Source organism: Oryzias latipes, chromosome 6 (genome assembly GCF_002234675.1).
Source record: "Oryzias latipes chromosome 6, ASM223467v1".
Taxonomy (NCBI): domain Eukaryota; kingdom Metazoa; phylum Chordata; class Actinopteri; order Beloniformes; family Adrianichthyidae; genus Oryzias; species Oryzias latipes.
In genome coordinates, this window is record NC_019864.2 from 29,423,292 (window position 1) to 29,441,020 (window position 17,729).

A 17,729-nucleotide genomic window follows, 5' to 3' on the forward strand; every position below is an offset into this window, starting at 1 on the left:
AAATGCTTTTCTTCTTGTCCAGTTTTCTCTGCTGTTGATTCACCGCAGAATTTCAGTTTTACTCTTTAGATATAAACACTGTTTGTGCTGAATCCTGTGTTTTTCCCCCTTTTTTTTAAACAAAAAATCTCCATGTGTGTTTATTTGAGCTGGGAAAATGTTTCTCATTTGATGTAAATGAGAAAAAGCTCCACCTCAGCAGTCTCAAAGGAGACCTGACCAATGAGGGAGAAGGTTGGACCTTTTGGGAGCTAAAATAACAACGTCCTCTTTAATAGTCACTGAATTCCAAATAAAATCTTTAAAATTTGCTGCACTGATGGCATCATCATCAGTTTAACTAAATATTATTTTTTAAAAAGGATCAAATTATGTGACATTTTTCAACATAAATATACCAAAATGTCTGTCAGATGTGACAGAAATGTGACAGAAAACATTTGGTGGTATCAGTTACAATTTGATTATAATTTGGATTTCCATAGTTTACATTCAGTTTGCTGACGTGATTGATCGCTTTCTTAAATGATTGATTGATTTCCTTTTATTTTCAAACTAAAAAAAATAGTTACATAAACATGACAAACAGAAAGTGGCAAAAAAAAGACTGGGTATAAGAAAAGCCTCTTCATCTTACTATATTTAATGTAATCGTTTTTACATGTTAGACACGAAAAAATGAAAGAAAAAAGCATCAAGGTAGTAAAACATTGTCATGAGGTGTTGTATCTACATTCTCCTATACGGCTTCTCATTTCCTAAGTTCAAAATGTTTAGTTTGTATCTTTTTTTTAAATTGTATAACATTTGTACTCTTGTGATACATTCCTCCATGTTATTCCACATTTTGTGTGGTTGGATGATGTCATTTGCCTTTCTTGGTAAATAGTCTCGTCTTCTCTTAAAGGCTGATGTGTATTTTACATGTTTTATATGCAATTTGTATGTAAATCTTACGCAATGGAGCAAGATTTTGTGACTTCCCACGACCGTTCCACATATGTCCACGTATGTCTAAGGGCCTTTTATTTCCCGTGCACGGTGCACAGATCACGTTAAAATGACATAAATTTGGCCAGATTTGGCTTATGCGTAGGTTTACGCGCTCTTTGCATGGTTTTAATGTGGTTCTTTTGTTTTAAATCTGTGAAAAACTCACGTAAAGATCACAAATTTCTCACTTTTTCCATTGACAAATGACCAATTTTCATCCGTGCAATATGCGCAAAATATCACAATAAATGACTTGCGTTGCGTTATAATTTATTATATCTGTTACCTTTTAGTAATTTTGATTTATAGAACAAAAAGCTGCTTGTGTTTATAATATCCTACTTTATGAGTTGTTCTAAGGGCTTGTTCTTGTAATATTCATAGTAGGGGGGTTTTGTGGGTGTTTCCCCAAACCTCAACACCATAGTACTAGAGCACAGCATATAGTACTATTAAGTGCTGCACAATGAAAGCTTTGAGAGCCCAGACTGAGGCCGTTGCTGTGCTGTAAGTGAGAAAAGTCCTTCATAGCTAAAGCCATGGTCACCCGGACATAGTCCAACAACAATTCACACATTAGATCATTAGACCAAACTCCACTGGTATACAAGAAAAACAAATCTGAGGGACAACAAAAATATTTTGAGTGTTGTTTAAATGTTTTGCCTGAAACTGTTGGTTTTCATGTGAAACCAAGGGGGACTAAGAAGAACATCAACAAAAATAAAAAGGGAGATATGAACTAACGTCATCCTGACTGAAGTCTGGAATAATCATTTGAAAAGGCAACCGACGGTACTTTTAGTGAACCCTTCAGGGTTATTCTCACAGGAACTGAATTAAAGTAACAGAGACTTGCTGTGAATCATCCTCCCTAACTCTTATATACTTTTTTAGCCACTGAAGAAAAACAGTTGAAACAGCCAGAGGAGGCATAAAAAGTGCAGCGAGGACAGAAAGGGCTTCAGGGCAAACGTGCTGAGAAATGAACAGAGATGTCTGAAAGCTCACAGGCTGACTCTGCATGAGGGGGGGGGGCACACCCAGAGTCCTGCCTCCTGTCTTCACGATGACTCTGTCCCGATAAAAGCAGGTTTCCGGACAGAAGAGGTCGTTTTCTGCCCCCCCCCTATTGTGTCTTATCTGCTTTTGCGCAGCAACAGAGGCGTTGTCAAGCCTGCAGACCTGTGGGACACAGTAACACTGTGGCTCTATCCTTACTCATGCAGGAAACAAACTTCACATCCACGATTTCTGTGTAATCTAACCGGGTAATGGATGGAAAAAAACAGGGTCCCTGAGCCTTCCGTTTGTCACACCACCACCAGTTCTCGTCCAGCATACAAGTCTCATGTGACAATAAAAATCATGCTTTTCTTTAAAGAACAACTTGTGAGGGTCTTTTGTTTTCAGACATCCACTTTAAATGGGATTAAAAATATTTATTTTTCCTGTTTTTAACGTATTAATGTAGCATTTTTCTATTGATGGGGGACATATGTTAAGAAACTGAAGCTTAGAATTGCATTTCTGAATATTTCTTTATTCAAATCGGTGTGAATCAGGGGGAGAAAAAACAATGCCGTTTAAAAAAGATGTCTAGATCCATGAATGTCTTTTTTCCTCGTCTGGGATCTGGCTCATAATGGTATTAGATATCTCCGATATTGCTTCCTATTTTTGTTGCACTAGCAACGTTAAGGCCATGCCACACACCCACTACATACATTTTGCGCATTTTCCACGTATAAAATTTTTGATAAACGTTATTCATCAGTGTTTCTTACATTTGTCATTGAGCACAGATGTCCGTCGAGGGTTTCTGTCAGGTGCAGGGGTTGACAAAGGACTCAAAATGCAGAGACGGGAGTCAGGTGAGTATACAACAGGACTGACGAGACACAAGTGAAAACAATCAGGGGATATTGGGACAAGGGAAGTCAAACTCAAAAGACGTGCAGGGAGAAACCTTCAAAATAAAACAGGAAGCAGAACTAAGGCACACAGAACTCTAATCATGACAGTTTCAACCAACGGGTCCTCCTGAGAATTCGGTTTGGAGATGTTGAGAATCATGCAGTTTACGCGTATTTTAAGTAGGTTATACTTCAATCTTATGCAATTGTGTGTGATATTTTTGCAAGATGCATACACGAAATTGTCTCTTTCCACAACTGTTCCACGTATGCCTAACGGACTTTTCAGGCATGTTCCACCGATTTTTAACTTTTATATCATACGGCTCACATATAAATTACGTAATTGACCCACGAATCACTAATGAATTGCATATAAACAGTGCAATAATCACGCACGGTTCATGTTCTACGGTGATTTACATGTTCTTTTCATGGGTTATTCGTACTTCTGGTTTAGACATGGTTCAGTCGTGATGAACTTTTAGACCACAACTTTGTATGTATTTTCATGTATGACCAATTTTTTTCTGAGCAAAATGTATGTAGTGACTGTGTGACATGGCCTTCAGGTTGGAGATGTGAGGGGCTGTAAGCTAGCGGGAGAGCGTGTAAACAGAGAGCTCGGTTATGGGTGACGAGAAGGGGGCGGAGCTGCTTATATCTAATGAACTCTGCAGAAAATATGTCTTGCAAAACATCACAGGTTATTATATTAGGATATTAGGATATTGGCTGAAAACGGCGTCATCATAATTAAAAGACCACTGGAAATGCTTTGGAGATAGAACAAGAGATGATCGAAGTGGGACTTTAGGAAAAGCAGAAAAACAGCAGATAGCAGTGGCTTCAATTCCAGTATGGGAACATAAAAACTCCTGATATATAAACTGGCTGGGCAGTGGTTGGAACAAAGCATGGTGTACAGGGAAACCGCTTCAGAGTTTTAGTCAAAAAAGATCACAAGAAGTCCTCGTAAGAAGACCAGAGGCTCATCTTTTTGCAGCCTACGCAGCCAAAATAGACCAGTAATCAATACAAGAGGCTGCAGTCTGGGGAGTCTCACTCCGATATTTATTTCACTGCAGCAGAAGATAACCTTCTAGGAAAACATGCTGCCAGAGTGTGTCTGCAGATGTCTGTGGTCCTCTCCTCTGTCATGTGAGGATCATGAGTTCTGAATAAGTACAGACTCCATGTCCCCACATTTATGAATTTAAAACGAGAAAGGTGGCGCAGCGGAGTCTGTCCTGCTGCTTTGCAGTTTCAATCCCCACATAACTGAATTCTCTATCAGCCCTGTTCCTGCCCCCCCCAGCTCTTCTATACACACACAGGACTTGGTGGAAGAAGTAAACCTGCAAAAAGCTTCAATAAAGACGACTAGATTTGAGGTTTACATCAATAATTTCTCAACTTTCACCTGCAAATCATTTAGGATTCAGTACAAAAACTGTGATTCAGAAACAGATGCTGAAGTAAATCATTGAACTGCAATTCCTAAATGTGGTTTTTACAGCACCATTTCCAGAAACTATGCAACATGCATCAGGGTGCAGTTCAACCTTCACACGATACATTTCCACCATGGCAGGCAGAAATCGATGGATGATTACCACTTCACTCTGGGGCACGTTGTGTGTGTGTGTGTGTGTGTGTGTGTGGGGGGGGGGGGGTAACAAGAGATGTGAGGGGAGCTTATTGTTTCATAGCTGAAGGAGATAAATCAAACACAATCTGCACAGAAAGGAAGAAGAAGACGGTAAAACCTGGGATGGACTGTTTCTGTCGGGAGATTTACAACCTATTTTCTCTAATTTGTGACAAACAAAACACGCTGGGATGCAAAGACAATTCTGTAGATTTCTTTCAAACGATTCCTTTGAAAGACTGACCAAACAGCAGGGCCACAAATTCAGTTTAATCTGCGTTTTAGGAGTAACGGACTAAGATAAAGCTGACAATTTTGATCACTGGAGAAGTCAAATATTCTTGTCTATAACTGAACTGATGCAACTTTTTTATCAGATCTTTCTAAAGTTTTTTTTCATTCTCTTATCATAAACAAAATAGAAATGTATTTTCAGTTCAGCAACATATTTAATCAGGTACTAAAGCTTAAGTTGGCCTGAGAGGACTTGAATAATTTTATAAAGAAAAATCTGATACTTTCTGATGTAACAGCTCTAATTATAATACAGGCATTAAAAACAGTCAAGTTAAATTCTTCTATTAACTTAGTTTTATTTCCATTAAGTTCTTTAATGTTTTCCTATATATTTATGTGTAAAAAAAAGGCCTTTAAAGTCATTTTTGCTGTGCTGCCATTGCACTCCTATTTTTGTACGGCTTTAGCCAGAATGAAAACTTTTCTTCTAACAAATTTAGTGTTTATTTTCATGCAAACATCAACTTTTACGATTTTTTTTATGATTTTTGATTTGAACCAAATAACATTAAAATAGTTTGACTGCTCGATCACATTTAGTTCAGACAAAATAATAAAAAAACGAATTAAAGAATTTGCTTAATTTTTTTGAAATATTTAACCATGAAGACAGCACAAGACTAACAAAATAATTTTATTATTTGTCTCCAATAAAAAAAAAAAAAAAATTAGAGGCCAGAGAAAATAGGATACAAAAGGGACAAAATCCTTGAAATTCTGCAGTTGATTTTTTTGGATTAGGATCTATTTAGATATTTAAATTCATTTATTTGGGATTTATTTTTCTCAGCTCTTAGATATAAATGCAAGCTCCTAAAATATTACAAAAGTCTTAAAAAGATCTGACAACAACAGAAACCACAGCCTTTAAATAACCGTAAAGACAGTTGGATGAGATAATAGCTGCATCAACTGTATTGATAATTAACATGTATTTTCAAAAACCTATTCAACCAAATGAAGCCATTTTTCTCTGCAGCGCTGCTTTCCTGCTCTCTTCAGAGTTGAGTCTGTGGTTTCCGAGGAGAATCTGCTTGGAAACAACACTAACGAACCAGAACCACGAGGCTGCAGAATCTTCACTGCTGCAACGAGATAGAAGGCGGGAAAAGGGGTCCTGAGGCAGGCAGGCAGCCAGTGGCAGAGGAGCGAGACGGGAAACTGCGAGCAACAATACACACCCTCAGCTGCGTACCTTTGTTTTGACCCTGAAGCTAAAAATAAATGTGCGTTCTCAATGTAAATACAAGTAGAGAAAAATAATGAGTGGGGATCATTTCCCCTCCAGGTACGCTGATCTGTAAGGATGTCATTTCAGAATGATCAAATAGCGTCACTGGCCACTTTATAAAGGCACACCTTGCTAGTACTGGGTTGGACCCCCTTATGTCTTCAGAACTGCCTTCATCTTTGGTGGCATCGATTCATCAAGGTTCTGGAAACATTCCTCAGAGAGTTTGGTCCATATTGACATGATAACATCAAGCAGTTGCTGCAGATTTGTTGGCTGCACATCCATGATGCCAATCTCCCGTTTCACCACATTCCAAAGCGGATCTACTGGGTTGAAATCTGGTGACTGTGGAGGCCATTTGAGTCTGGTAAAATCATTAGCTACGTTTACATGGACAAAAGTTGTCAGAATAGACGCCTGATGAGAGTAAAGATGCGTCATGTAAACACGCCATGTAAACACCATCAGAATCGTTCATATCAAAATTTCTTTCCAATCGAGATAGGTGGGTTATGCCGATTGTTGATCCGATCGTGGTGCATGTTAACAGTTTATTCAGATCGTGGGTCACAACTGCGGTGGTTTAGATCATGCATAGATGGTGTGGCGCTCCAGAGAAAGCTTTGGACCGCAAAAAGCACCGGCCGGCTGTGCCGCACAAGCGAAGCATGTCTCCGAGTAGAGCAGCCAGACTCTTAGCTTCCTGTTTGCAGGCAGAGGAGGGTGCTTTGTTGCGGTGTGCGCTCCGGAGGAGGCTTTAGACCGCGGTCCGTCTGGCTTCTCTGTGTGAGCGAGCTGCAGAACTCAGGAGAACTCCAAGCAGAGGAGCGGCTCTGGGGCGGTTTGTGAGCCAACTTTTGAATGGAGAAATGCTGCGCAGTCCTGAGAAATCGTGTAAACAATCATGTGAATTCATGTTTCCAGTCTTGTCCAGACAAAATAAAGGCTGATGTTATTTATTCCCACATATTTACGTTCAGCTAAGATGCTGATTGCAGCATTGACCACACGGATTTTAAGAGCATCCAAGGCTAAATGTTGTTAGCACGTATTAGCCTAATCTACTCTGCTTCTTCCGGCTCCGTTCCGCCAAGAATAAAGCACTGGCCGCACGGATTTAAAAAATTATGAGCAAACAAGCACCTAATAATAATAATTATAACAATAATAAAAGCAGGTTCAGAAGGTCATCTCGCTCTATTCTGCAGCTTTGTTTGTATACAACAGAACTTTTTTCTTCTACAGTCGTTTCCGGTATTTTAGACAGTTCTCCGCACGTCCAAATGACCTATTCTGACTGAGAGTGTGGTGTATTTAAACGTTTGTTCTAATCGGATAAAATTTTTCTGGGTCCATGTAAACAGTTCAATTCTTATCCGATCTTTGATCCGATCAAAAGTATTTTGCACGTGGAACAGCAGGTATCGTCATGTTGAGGAAACCAGTCTGAGATGATTCCAGCTTTGTGACATGGCGCCTTATCCTGCTGAAAGTTGCTATCAGAAGATGGCTACTTCCTGTGGTCAGAAAGGGATGGAGATTGTCAGCAACAATACTCAGGGAGGATGTGGCGTTGGAACCATGCTTAACTGGTACTAAAGGGCCCAACGTGGGCCAAGAAAAAACCCTTACACACCTTTACAGCACCACCACCGGCCTGTTCTGGCAGGATGGATCCGTGCTTTCATGCCATCCAAATGGAGACTTATCATTCAGTTCAGGTTTTTTTCCGGTGTTCTTGTTTGGTTTCTGAGTCTGTAGCACAAAATGGGTCCTAATCAGTTGATCTCTACCAGCTGAGATGTGGATCAGGACTGAAAGACTAAAATACCACTCCCCAAAAGGCAGTTCTACCCATTATGAGACCAGACATGATGTTATCTCAGGTTAGCATTTACTATCCTCATCACAGACCAAGGAGACAGATTAGAGAAAACACTGACGATGCAGAGAGATGACAAACAAAATGGCCCAGATGCTCAACACTATTAGATTTAAGTGACAAAAATCTGATTCCACGTGTTCATATGAGGCGATGCAACGATGCAATTAGATTCTCTGCAGGGAAATCCGCCATCGTGGACGTCACATATCAGTACAGGCTACTTAATTTGTCAGAATTTATATCTGTCATTGTCACTTCGTCAGCTCTCCTCCTTCAACCATGACATGTTTTAGATTTGTCTGTTTTAGCAGCATTTTCCATCATAATCCATCAGATTTTGTGAGAAATCAGACAGACAGTTCCCTCTTTGTCCTGATCTGTTATTCTGAACTATAGGCAAATCAAACTGGATATATGATATAATGAACTTTTTAAAATAATGATTTTGGTGTTTTTTTTAAGAAGCATCAGCAGAGACAGAAATATAGATTTGTGGTTTTCTTGCAAGTGAAAATCAGTCAATACAGCTTTCAGATGAAGGATTAAACGTGCTTAAGACTGGATGAAGGTATAAACTCGAAGGGAATTATGACTTTATGCATTATCTATTTTTTAATCTACCGTAATCAAAGATTCTACTTTTATATATATATATTGCATTTTTTTTAAACCTTCTTGTCCTCCGTCTCCTGGGCTTTTGAGATGTCCATAACCTTGAGCTGGAGGCTCTGTCAGCATCAGCATCTTGTTACAGATCCATGTTCATTAATGAAGGAGCATCCAAGCACTTGTTATTCAGGCCCACAGCACTCTTCATCTTATCATAAACATGTGACAATGAATGTAGGATAAACCCATAGACTAAGAAACCTTATCTTTGCAGTTATTTTGTATTGAATGTATCCAATGAGGTAACAAAAAAAGTGAATTTGACAATCCTTTCAAAATAAAAGAACTAAAAAGCAAAATAATTCACGTTTTAATCTGTTTTCCTGATAACCTAAAAGTATTTTTTCACCTAACCATGTCCCATTGAGATTAAGAATCTTTTTTTTTATGGAAGTCCTGGCTAGGAGAAGCACATTAATTCAAAAATCTGCTCTAGATTTGTGTTTTCTTAAGATTTAATTTGTAGTTTCAAGCAACATTTTGTCAAACAGATGAAGCTAAGGGGAGCAACTCAGCTGGAGGCCCAGTTCCATCCTGGAGGATGCTGGGGGGTTCATATATACAGGCTGCAAACTGGCAAAACGGCGAAAAGCGAAGTTACTGGAAAGTAACGATTCGATGAAGAGCACTGCACTGGAGTGGGGAGGTGGACACTTCCTCAGCCTGCAGTACAGACTTTTCAGCATCCCCTGCAGCAGCAGCAGCAGCATCTTCACTTTGGGCCGAACAAGCTCAGTTTTCAAAAACACACCTAAAGACTAGTTTGACATTCAGTTGAAGGCACATTTCTCCTCTAAAAGTCTTGTTTTGGCGCACCAACATGATTGTTTACGCAGCGCAGTGACGAACCAGACGGAACCTTCAGGCGTAAACTGGGGTCGACACACCTGACCGCACTGCGCTTCCCGCCCCACTCCCCGACGCGGCGGAGCACCGGCTCCCCTTACCTCCTGCAGCTGCTCCAGCTCCTTCCTGAGGCTCTCCTGCTCCGTCTCGAGCTCCGCGTGTTTCTGCTTCAGCGTCTGGTTCTCCTCCAGGACGGCCAGACCGCACTCCGCCGCGCGGATCTTCTCCCGGTTCGCCTCGGCCAGCTCCTGCATAAGCCTCTCCACCTCGGCCCGGTACTGATCCATCGAGCGCGCGCATCCTCCCCCGGCGGCCATCGCCCCTCTGTGGCAGTTGGGTCGGAATTACCCCTCTGGTGGTCCGTCGTTCACCTCAGCCTGACCACCTTTCCGGGGCAACGAGGCGGGCGGAGGCTGAAACCCCCCCTCCACACCCCGTCACAGAGTGAAAAGCAGCTGAAGAGCAGGAACAGTGTCCAAACATCGATGCGTCCTGGGCGCAGCTGCGGCTCTACAGCATCACTTTAGTAAAGATGACAGTATCTGTAAAATGAATTCCGGTCTATTCCTCTAAAAAAGAAAAAATGCAATTATTTCTGCCTATTCATGAAGGCACGAGCGCCACCTGTTGGATAAAGAATGTCACAACATAAAGAATGTCGCATCTATCTATCTATCTATCTGGAAAAAGAGGGGTAGAATTGTGATTATTTACATTTTTCTTTGTGTTTCTACAATCTGTGTCAAATAATGGTGGAATAAATGCCAAGTTGTATTTTTCGACAAGAAATAACAATGAAAACGGTCTTCTTTGTGTGAGATAAAGACTTTTGTCCCATGAAATTCAATTCATATGGAGCTTCTCACCTGCCATCCAATCACACTAAATAAATCAAATTAAACAAAACTAAGTTAAAAAAATAGTTACATTATTTTTTGTTTTTTAAAAACATAAGGGCATGGTGCAGTGGTTAGCACAGGGATCTGCAACCTGAGGCTCAGGAGCCACAAGTGGATAAGTTACAGTACACATCGCCTGCAAGGCCACTGACTACACTACCCATAATCCTCCAACAATTCTTTAAGCCGCGAGTCTTTATAGTTTATTGAAGGCGTTCTAAAACATTTTGGACGCCGCTTATGACAGAAAATCAACCAGAATTCATACTTAAAGTGACCAGATTATTGGGTGGATTTTCTGTTTTTATTTTTTCAAAACAATTCAATAATTTTTAGAGCGCCTTAAAGTCCAGAAATCCAGAAAGGGTCACTTAATTAGCTTTGATTTAATTTTAGTTTTTTTTTATTTATTTACAGATTTCTGTCTGCGAGGCAGCACAAATGTTCAAATAAGTTGCATATAGTTTTTTTTTTTTTTTAGTCATAACACTACCTACTATTTTCTGCATTAAGATGAATAAAAGGGTGCTTTACTTTGAAAGGAAGTCATGTGAACCTCTGTCAAAAATGATGAACTATTTCAGATTTGGAAAAAAATGGCATTCTTTTCTGTATTTGTATGTTGTATTTGTGCCAAAAATAGAACAATAATTGATTTATATTTATCATAATCTCGATAAATTAAAACAAGTGTTTTGTTTTACTTTTCTAAAGGGTACAGAGAGACTTTGTGGCTCCTGTTTGGTTGTAGTCGGTAGGAAATTGACCTGATTGGGCCTTAAATTTGTGATTTAAATTTAATTTAAAGTTGCTGACACCTGGCTTAGCACCTGTGCCCCTCAGTGCGAAGGTTCAAATCCTGGCCCTTCTCTCTGTGTGGAGTTTGCATGTTCTCCTTACACATGAATGGGGTTTCTCTCCAGTTTCCTCCCACAGCCCAAAAACCTGTTTTATAAGATAATTGGTGATTTTCAGATCACTTTCCTGTCATCAGAGTCAGAAGAAACTCATTACAAATGTGAAGGTAAGAGACCAACTGCCACACAATTAATCGTTCAAATCTGCAAAATCACAAAAGAGGCTTTCACAAAGAAAAAACAAAAGTCAATTTTGATTTCTGTTCATTACTGCAGTCATTTTATGTGCTTTTCTTTTTTTCCAATTTACTGAGTCAAATTTTCCGTTGAGTTTCAGACCCGAACATGTCACTTCTGTGGGTGCACTCCTGGATTTTGCACACGGCCAAAAAATGAGTCACACCTTTGCTGTTGGAGAGGTGGAGTCATTTTAACTGTGTTTTTATCAGGTAACTTTATTTCTTTACCTTCATTAAAAAGACAAACTTTATGGTATGAAACTTTTACAGGTGTTATAAAAAAGTAACTTCATCCATCAAGTAATGCGTTACAAATTTGAAAAAAATAAAGTACGATATAACTTTTAATTAAAACCTGTAATATTTTAGTTTGAAAGGAAATTGTGCAACATGAACCGTTAAATGCAGTTTTTTAATGCAGAAAATTGAAAAAACTGTAAGATATTTTTATGTTTTTACCTTTATGAAATATTTTTATGATCCTTTAATCAAAAAAACATTTGAGAAATATGTTTTCAGTTAATGTATATCTAGGAGCTTGTATGTTTTAATTCATGAATGCTGGATTCAAAAGTTTGTTTAGTGTCATAAAGCTGGATCAACATTTTTCTTGTAAACATTTTAATGTGCAGCACATCTCTGCATCACTTTTACTGCATGGTACTTCTACTTCAGTAAGCCTGCAGTACCACATCACATGCACGATGATAAATCTCCATTTCTATCTCAAACTGTGGATTTTGCACCTTTTGGTGATAACAGCCTGGATGGTCTCTGTTATCTTTGGCACATAGTCTGATGAGTTTTTTTAAAATAATAATTAATTGTTTTTTTTAAATAAACTGAAGCGTTTACTTGTGTAAACAAACTCTTTTGTGTCTTTTTGCAGCCTTTTGCTTTGTCAAACCCAGATATGTAGGTTGTATTAAAGTTGCCAAATTAAATAATGTGAAGTGAAATGATTGTAAACTCCTGGTTTGTGCATATAGTCACTAACGTTTCTTTAAAAGAACATTTTATGTAAGAAAAACTTCCCACCACCTTTTGTTTAAATTTGCAACTTAAAAAAAAAATATATATTCAAAAGTCGGGAACTCCACATACTGGACCAGAAAAATAAATATCTGATGTGGAATTGTTGTTGCAAATATATTAAACTTAAATAAATCTAAACACAGCTTTTACACCAAATCTTCTTCTTTTTATTTTTACAAATTGTAGAGCCTTTTTTACATAACTCTATAGATCAAGCGACTTGGAAACAAGCCTAACCAAACGACACAGTGGCGTTTAGACTGTCAATGTCAGAAATTGAACTTATCACTTGTCTTCCTTGGTTTTTTTGGTTATATCCTACAGATTTTAGCCATATTTTTTTTTTGTGTGATTTCTTTTATACACTGCTTCACCTTCAGCCCATCAACCCCAGAGTTTACCTTTTAGATTGCGTGGCAGTTTAGAGATACTGAAAAAAGTACTGCTTTCCGTCTAACTCTGCATTTCTAAAGTGAACCCGTTTATTTTTCAGTAAGAATTAAAGAGCGATGACAAAAACAAACTGGAATTGGACACAATTTGAGGAAAGCTACACCATTCTGATGCATTTTGCTTCTACGCCATCAGAATAATCTATCCTATGACACTTCAGAGCAATGGAAACGGTGGTCTCTAATCATTAGGGCATGCTTTGATGATGGTTATACAAGTGTGTACAAGTACAAGTATCATCAAGGTTTTTGTTTTTCTCCATTAACTATTTTCGTCCCCCGTGGCTCCGCCCATGAGGCCAGCAATAAAAAGTATCATGCACGCAATAAGCAGATATGACCGGGGTGAAAAGTTTAACTGTTGTCAAAGCCATCTAATCAGCAACGGTGCTGTCCAATCAGTTACTGAGCAAATCTGGAAGGTCTTCTGTTTCTCAGTAAAAAAATGTTTTCTCTGCGGTTTCTTTGAATAGGGACGACGTAAGAGTTTCATTGGCGTACAAGGAAAACAAATGTTATAAATGCAAAGGTAACAGGGAAGGCATACAATTTATTTTTGTATAAAACAGTTGTAGGGTGAAACGGGTGTTTAAACATGACCATGAGGACATTTATACATCCCAAAATGGAGGGATATTTTAGCGGATATTTTGCTGTTTGAAGGGATTTGACAAATCTTACACTTCACCTGGCTGACCTGCGAATAACCTCCATTTACAAGCCCAAATTAAGATAAGGAGAGGTCGTCAAAAAGTCAAACAGATGAACGATTCAGGGCAGAGAGCTATCTTATCTCTGACAAGGATATGTGGTGTCATGAAAAATAAATGGACATGCTCGGGGGGGCAGTAATGCCACACTGACACCCCCTTAATGCACGTAGCAGCACAGATCAAGCAAAACATACTAGAATATTTTAATCCCAGTCTTTAATTTCTGAGAACAAACAATGATTTTTTTTTGTTTGTTAACTTTAATAATAAATACAAAAATCTCCTGCTGCTCTTCCTCCAAAACGGCCCTCCCAACTCACAAAATGTAACATATTTTCAGCCGTAATATAGAGCCGTTAACAGGTTGGATTGGAAAGTTTTGAGTGTGCTATCGTTCTGTCCTCAGCATGTTGAAGCAGAGAGTCCTGTGGCTTGTGTTCAGCACAGCGTGTGTTGGCGTGGATGTGAAGAACAGCCTTGGTTCTACAGGCTTGGGTGAGCAGCACGGCGCCCAGCACACACGGCCCAGCGGCTCCTGGAAAAAAGCAGCACAGATTTAGGATCTTCCTGCTGTGGTTCCCCTCATCCTTTTTAGTAGAAAAGTTGGATTACCTCACAGTAAAGGGGGTGTGGATTTGTTGAAGGCAAGTGTTGCCTGGTGATCAGCTCCAGCTCCCTCAACGTTTCAGTCTTTCTCCATTTTGCTCTGCGGTTCTGGAACCAAATCTGAAGCACAAGAGCTGAAGATGAAATTTCGCTTGTGTAAAAATAGACTTGAGTGAAAAGTAGTGGTCGAATAATTTCATAAGTGAATAATCCACCAGCTACAATATAGTGTATTATTGTATAAATATCTGACAGGTGGGAATAAATGAGTCAATCTGAAGATATTTACATTTATAACATTTGCTTTTATAAATAAATGTGCTAAACAAAATGTAGTTAAGAAAAAAAGAGTCATGACCAAAACTAAAACAAACTTCATGAGGTCATTATGCAGCAGAATTTGTAAGAAGAAACATAGAAAATACTTTGAGTTCACAACTGTCTGGACTAAAAATAAAAATAAAACAGACCCAAAATATAAATGTCCATTTATACATTTAGCTATAAATAAATATACGAAATCCATCAATCTCTCCAGCTAATGCTGCTTTAATCTAATCTCTTCCAACATTGTCTTTTGGCACATGCAAGAATCAAAGACCTGTACTGTTTACCCTACTGATGACTTTTAGGCAGGAAGAAAATAACACCAGTAAACCGTAAAACATCCTATTTGATAAAAATACTCTGCAAGAAAACCAAAAATCACAGCAATGAGCCAGAAGGAAACAAATCCAAACAATCTTAAACATTTTACGTTGTTTTTAATTTTACCCTCCGTCATATTTGTGATGATGCTGGCGATGAAACCTACCTGTATGCGGCCTTCGCTGAGCTGCAGGCGGGAGGCTAACGCGTCTCTGGTGTTGACGTCTGGGTAGTGGTTCGTGTGGAAAACCGCCTCCAGCTCTTGCACCTGAAACGGCGTGAAAGTGATTCTGGTTTGCCTCTTCTTCATCTGACCTGCTAACAAAAAGGTGGTCACTGGCCTTCATCATCAGCGCCATAATACATCGTGGTGTGGCATCATGGGAATTCCTTTCTGTGACTTACTCTTACAATCTGCACCAGATTTAGGCGACTCTTCAAGCTGGATTTGTGGAGCTCCTATGAGAAAAGAATGCATGCGGAATCATGAATATCTTTGGTTTGTTTTCTTCCTCTTTTTTTGGTTGAACCTTACCTGTGCATGAGTGCTGGTTGGGTCTGTTGTTTTCTTTGATAACAGACCAGTGCCGATAAACTCCAGTCTCTTTTCTGGAACAGGTGGGCCTCCGGAGGATCTCTTCAATCGAATGGGAGATTCTTTTCTGGGTCTGGGTTCCTTCATTCCCTTTGGTTCTCTTGTCCGTCTCCCTTCTTGACCACATTTCCAGTAGCTTTTCTCCCGCCATCAGCACATCTGTACGTCCCTCTGAAAAATGGATCCTTATTCAGCCTCTGAAGACGTTTTGACTTCTACTCAGCATAGAAAAAGACTCTTGTTTCAATCTTCTGTCTGCACTGAGGGCACATGGGGGTGTCCTCTGTCAGCCTGTTTGACTTGTCTCACATGATTATAATGGAGGAGGAGCCATTGGCGGGATTCAGCGCTCAGTAACTTCTAGGAAAACTCAGCAATCAGCATCAGAACTTTTTTCTTCTTCTTAGTCTTTCAAATTGTTCTTATAATAAATGTTTAATCTTATTTTATGGTTAATCCTCACAAAGTTTACTGGAAACGTTTTTTAGGGAATGTTTTCTCCCGGAAGCAGAGTAAACCAGAATTCCCTGCACTGTAGATCCAGCCTTAAAAAAAAAAAAACCTCAATGTTTCTGTGGCTTCTATCACACTTAGATAATTCTCAGCTGTAAAATTACAGATAAGCTTTAGCTTCTTTTTTTTATCACCGGATTTATGGCTCATTTAAATTTTTCTTATCACGCTGGCCTCCCAATGCCATCACACAACAGGTCACTTTTTCCGGCACAAACACTCGTCGTCTTGGTTGATAGAGAGTCCTTGAACCGTGGAGGAGGGAAACAATTTGTCTCCATCTAGTGGTTTTGGAGTTTTCATAAAACATGGGCGAAGAGGTAACTAACAAACTCAGGCAAATTCAGAATAGAAAAGTTCAAAATTTTCCCCAAAAATTGAAATACAGTACATCTTCCAAAAGTGGTCGGTCTCTAATAGACTCTGTCTAACAGCTGTTTTAGACGTGGCCGGGCTCATTCATGGTGCTTTTTGTTCTGCCACCTCAAAGAATTCCCAGTGATTTTCTGCTTTGACATCTTTGTCCCTGAGACATATTTCACAAGAGTCATTAAAGCACGAATGCCTTCTCCTGTCAAAGCCCAGTCGCCCTAAAGAACAAACAAGAAAAGGTTCCTTATATTAAAGCCAAAATGGTCAAATTCAATAAATGACAAAACGAGAAAATGCTTTTATTTCAATCCTACTTCATTTGTTTTAGATTTATGGATAAACTGTCACATAAGTGGGGTTTTTCGTGCGTTTTTCTTTCATTTAGTTTGATAATAATTTGTGTTATTTTTTGTTCTGAGCCTCTGTGTTCCAGTCAGAGGAACCACAAGAGGCTGTAGCTGAAATGACTGCATGGTTGTCCAAACTGCCTACAAACGATCTCTGATTAGGTTCACGTCTAATTTTGACAATAATCTTTGAGGCTTCGACTAAAATTCTGCAGCTTTTTTTCTTTTTTTCCCCTCACTTTAAGCAGTTTTTGTTTCACCTGTTGGGTACCGGCACCCCTTCTAAATCCTTTAATTCCATTTTCTACAGAAGTGAACATAAAGAGATGTAAAGGCTAAACAAATCGTCTTGTTTTTTCTACCTGAGCACAACAATGAACGTTAGAGATTTGGTTTCTGTGCATCTTTTGTGAAATGTTTTTTAAAATGTATATACAGTTGCTGTCCAACATGTGATTGATCTTCATACATGACACACAGTCACATGCTCACACAGCAGATCCTAAGTGCTAACAGTCTCTGTGGTCTGCAGCATGTGAGTTTGATTTCCTTGCAATGTTCTGTTTGATGGACTTTCTTTTTGAATATTTGAGTTTTTCAAATACATTATTCTCACACAATTCTGCTACTTAGACTTTTGGGTATTTATTCCTCACTGAAAGAATGAAGTCTTGATATCATTGAGACGATCTGCACACGGGTGGTTTGGGGATTTTTAAATGTCTAAAAGCATTCATATCCCCTGGCAGGAATGCATGACCTTTCAAAGGTTTTGTTTGGTAACTTGCATTAAAGGGAATCATGGTCATGTGTGTGTCTTCTGTGTGCCTCTTTGACAGACCTAAAGCCCGTGGCCCAGAATGCAACTCTCTCTCTTAGGGAAATAGTCTCAGAGAGCGGCAAAAGTGCACGAAGATGCAGACCACAAATGTGCAGCGGTTAACTCCAGAGGCACGATAATT

The 17,729-nt window shown here is 39.2% G+C and overlaps 2 protein-coding genes across 6 annotated transcripts in view; both read right to left on the bottom strand.

The window, feature by feature from the left end:
* LOC101161483 (protein bicaudal D homolog 1) overlaps positions 1–10,311 on the bottom strand; it is a 32,506-nt gene extending 22,195 nt beyond the window's left edge. The window contains exon 1 of one of the 4 annotated variants that reach the window (XM_020704274.2): positions 9,593–10,311. In XM_020704274.2, coding sequence (XP_020559933.1) covers positions 9,593–9,808 — 216 coding nt within the window. In that variant the 5' untranslated portion in view covers positions 9,809–10,311. Of the gene's footprint in view, positions 1–2,780; positions 2,881–9,592 lie in introns of those variants that run through there. The other 3 variants (XM_020704275.2, XM_011476501.3, XM_011476500.3) reach the window with 3 other exon arrangements.
* Positions 10,312–12,665: 2,354 nt separating this feature from the next.
* LOC105354278 (intestine-specific homeobox-like) lies at positions 12,666–15,848 on the bottom strand. Of its 2 annotated transcripts, none has more exons than XM_011476497.3 (5): positions 15,476–15,848; positions 15,346–15,399; positions 15,107–15,258; positions 14,299–14,412; positions 12,666–14,221 (listed from the first exon to the last, which is right to left on the bottom strand). In XM_011476497.3, exons 1-5 carry the CDS (start codon positions 15,684–15,686, stop codon positions 14,075–14,077), a joined length of 678 nt encoding a protein of 225 aa, XP_011474799.1. In that variant the 5' UTR covers positions 15,687–15,848; the 3' UTR covers positions 12,666–14,074. The 2 variants fall into 2 exon arrangements, with proteins under 2 accessions (XP_011474799.1, XP_011474800.1); XM_011476498.3 differs by having other exon boundaries at positions 15,107–15,255; positions 15,476–15,844.
* Between the last annotated feature and the right edge of the window lie 1,881 nt (positions 15,849–17,729).

Coding starts and splice junctions, on each gene's coding strand:
- LOC105354278 (XM_011476497.3), bottom strand. CDS start 15,686: ATGGCGGGAGAAAAGCTACTGGAAATGTGGTCAAGAAGGGAGACGGAC. Junction 14,413..15,106: donor TCAGCGAAGGCCGCATACAG/GTAGGTTTCATC, acceptor CTTGTGCTTCAG/ATTTGGTTCCAGAACCGCAG. Junction 14,222..14,298: donor CACACCCCCTTTACTGTGAG/GTAATCCAACTT, acceptor GCTTTTTTCCAG/GAGCCGCTGGGCCGTGTGTG.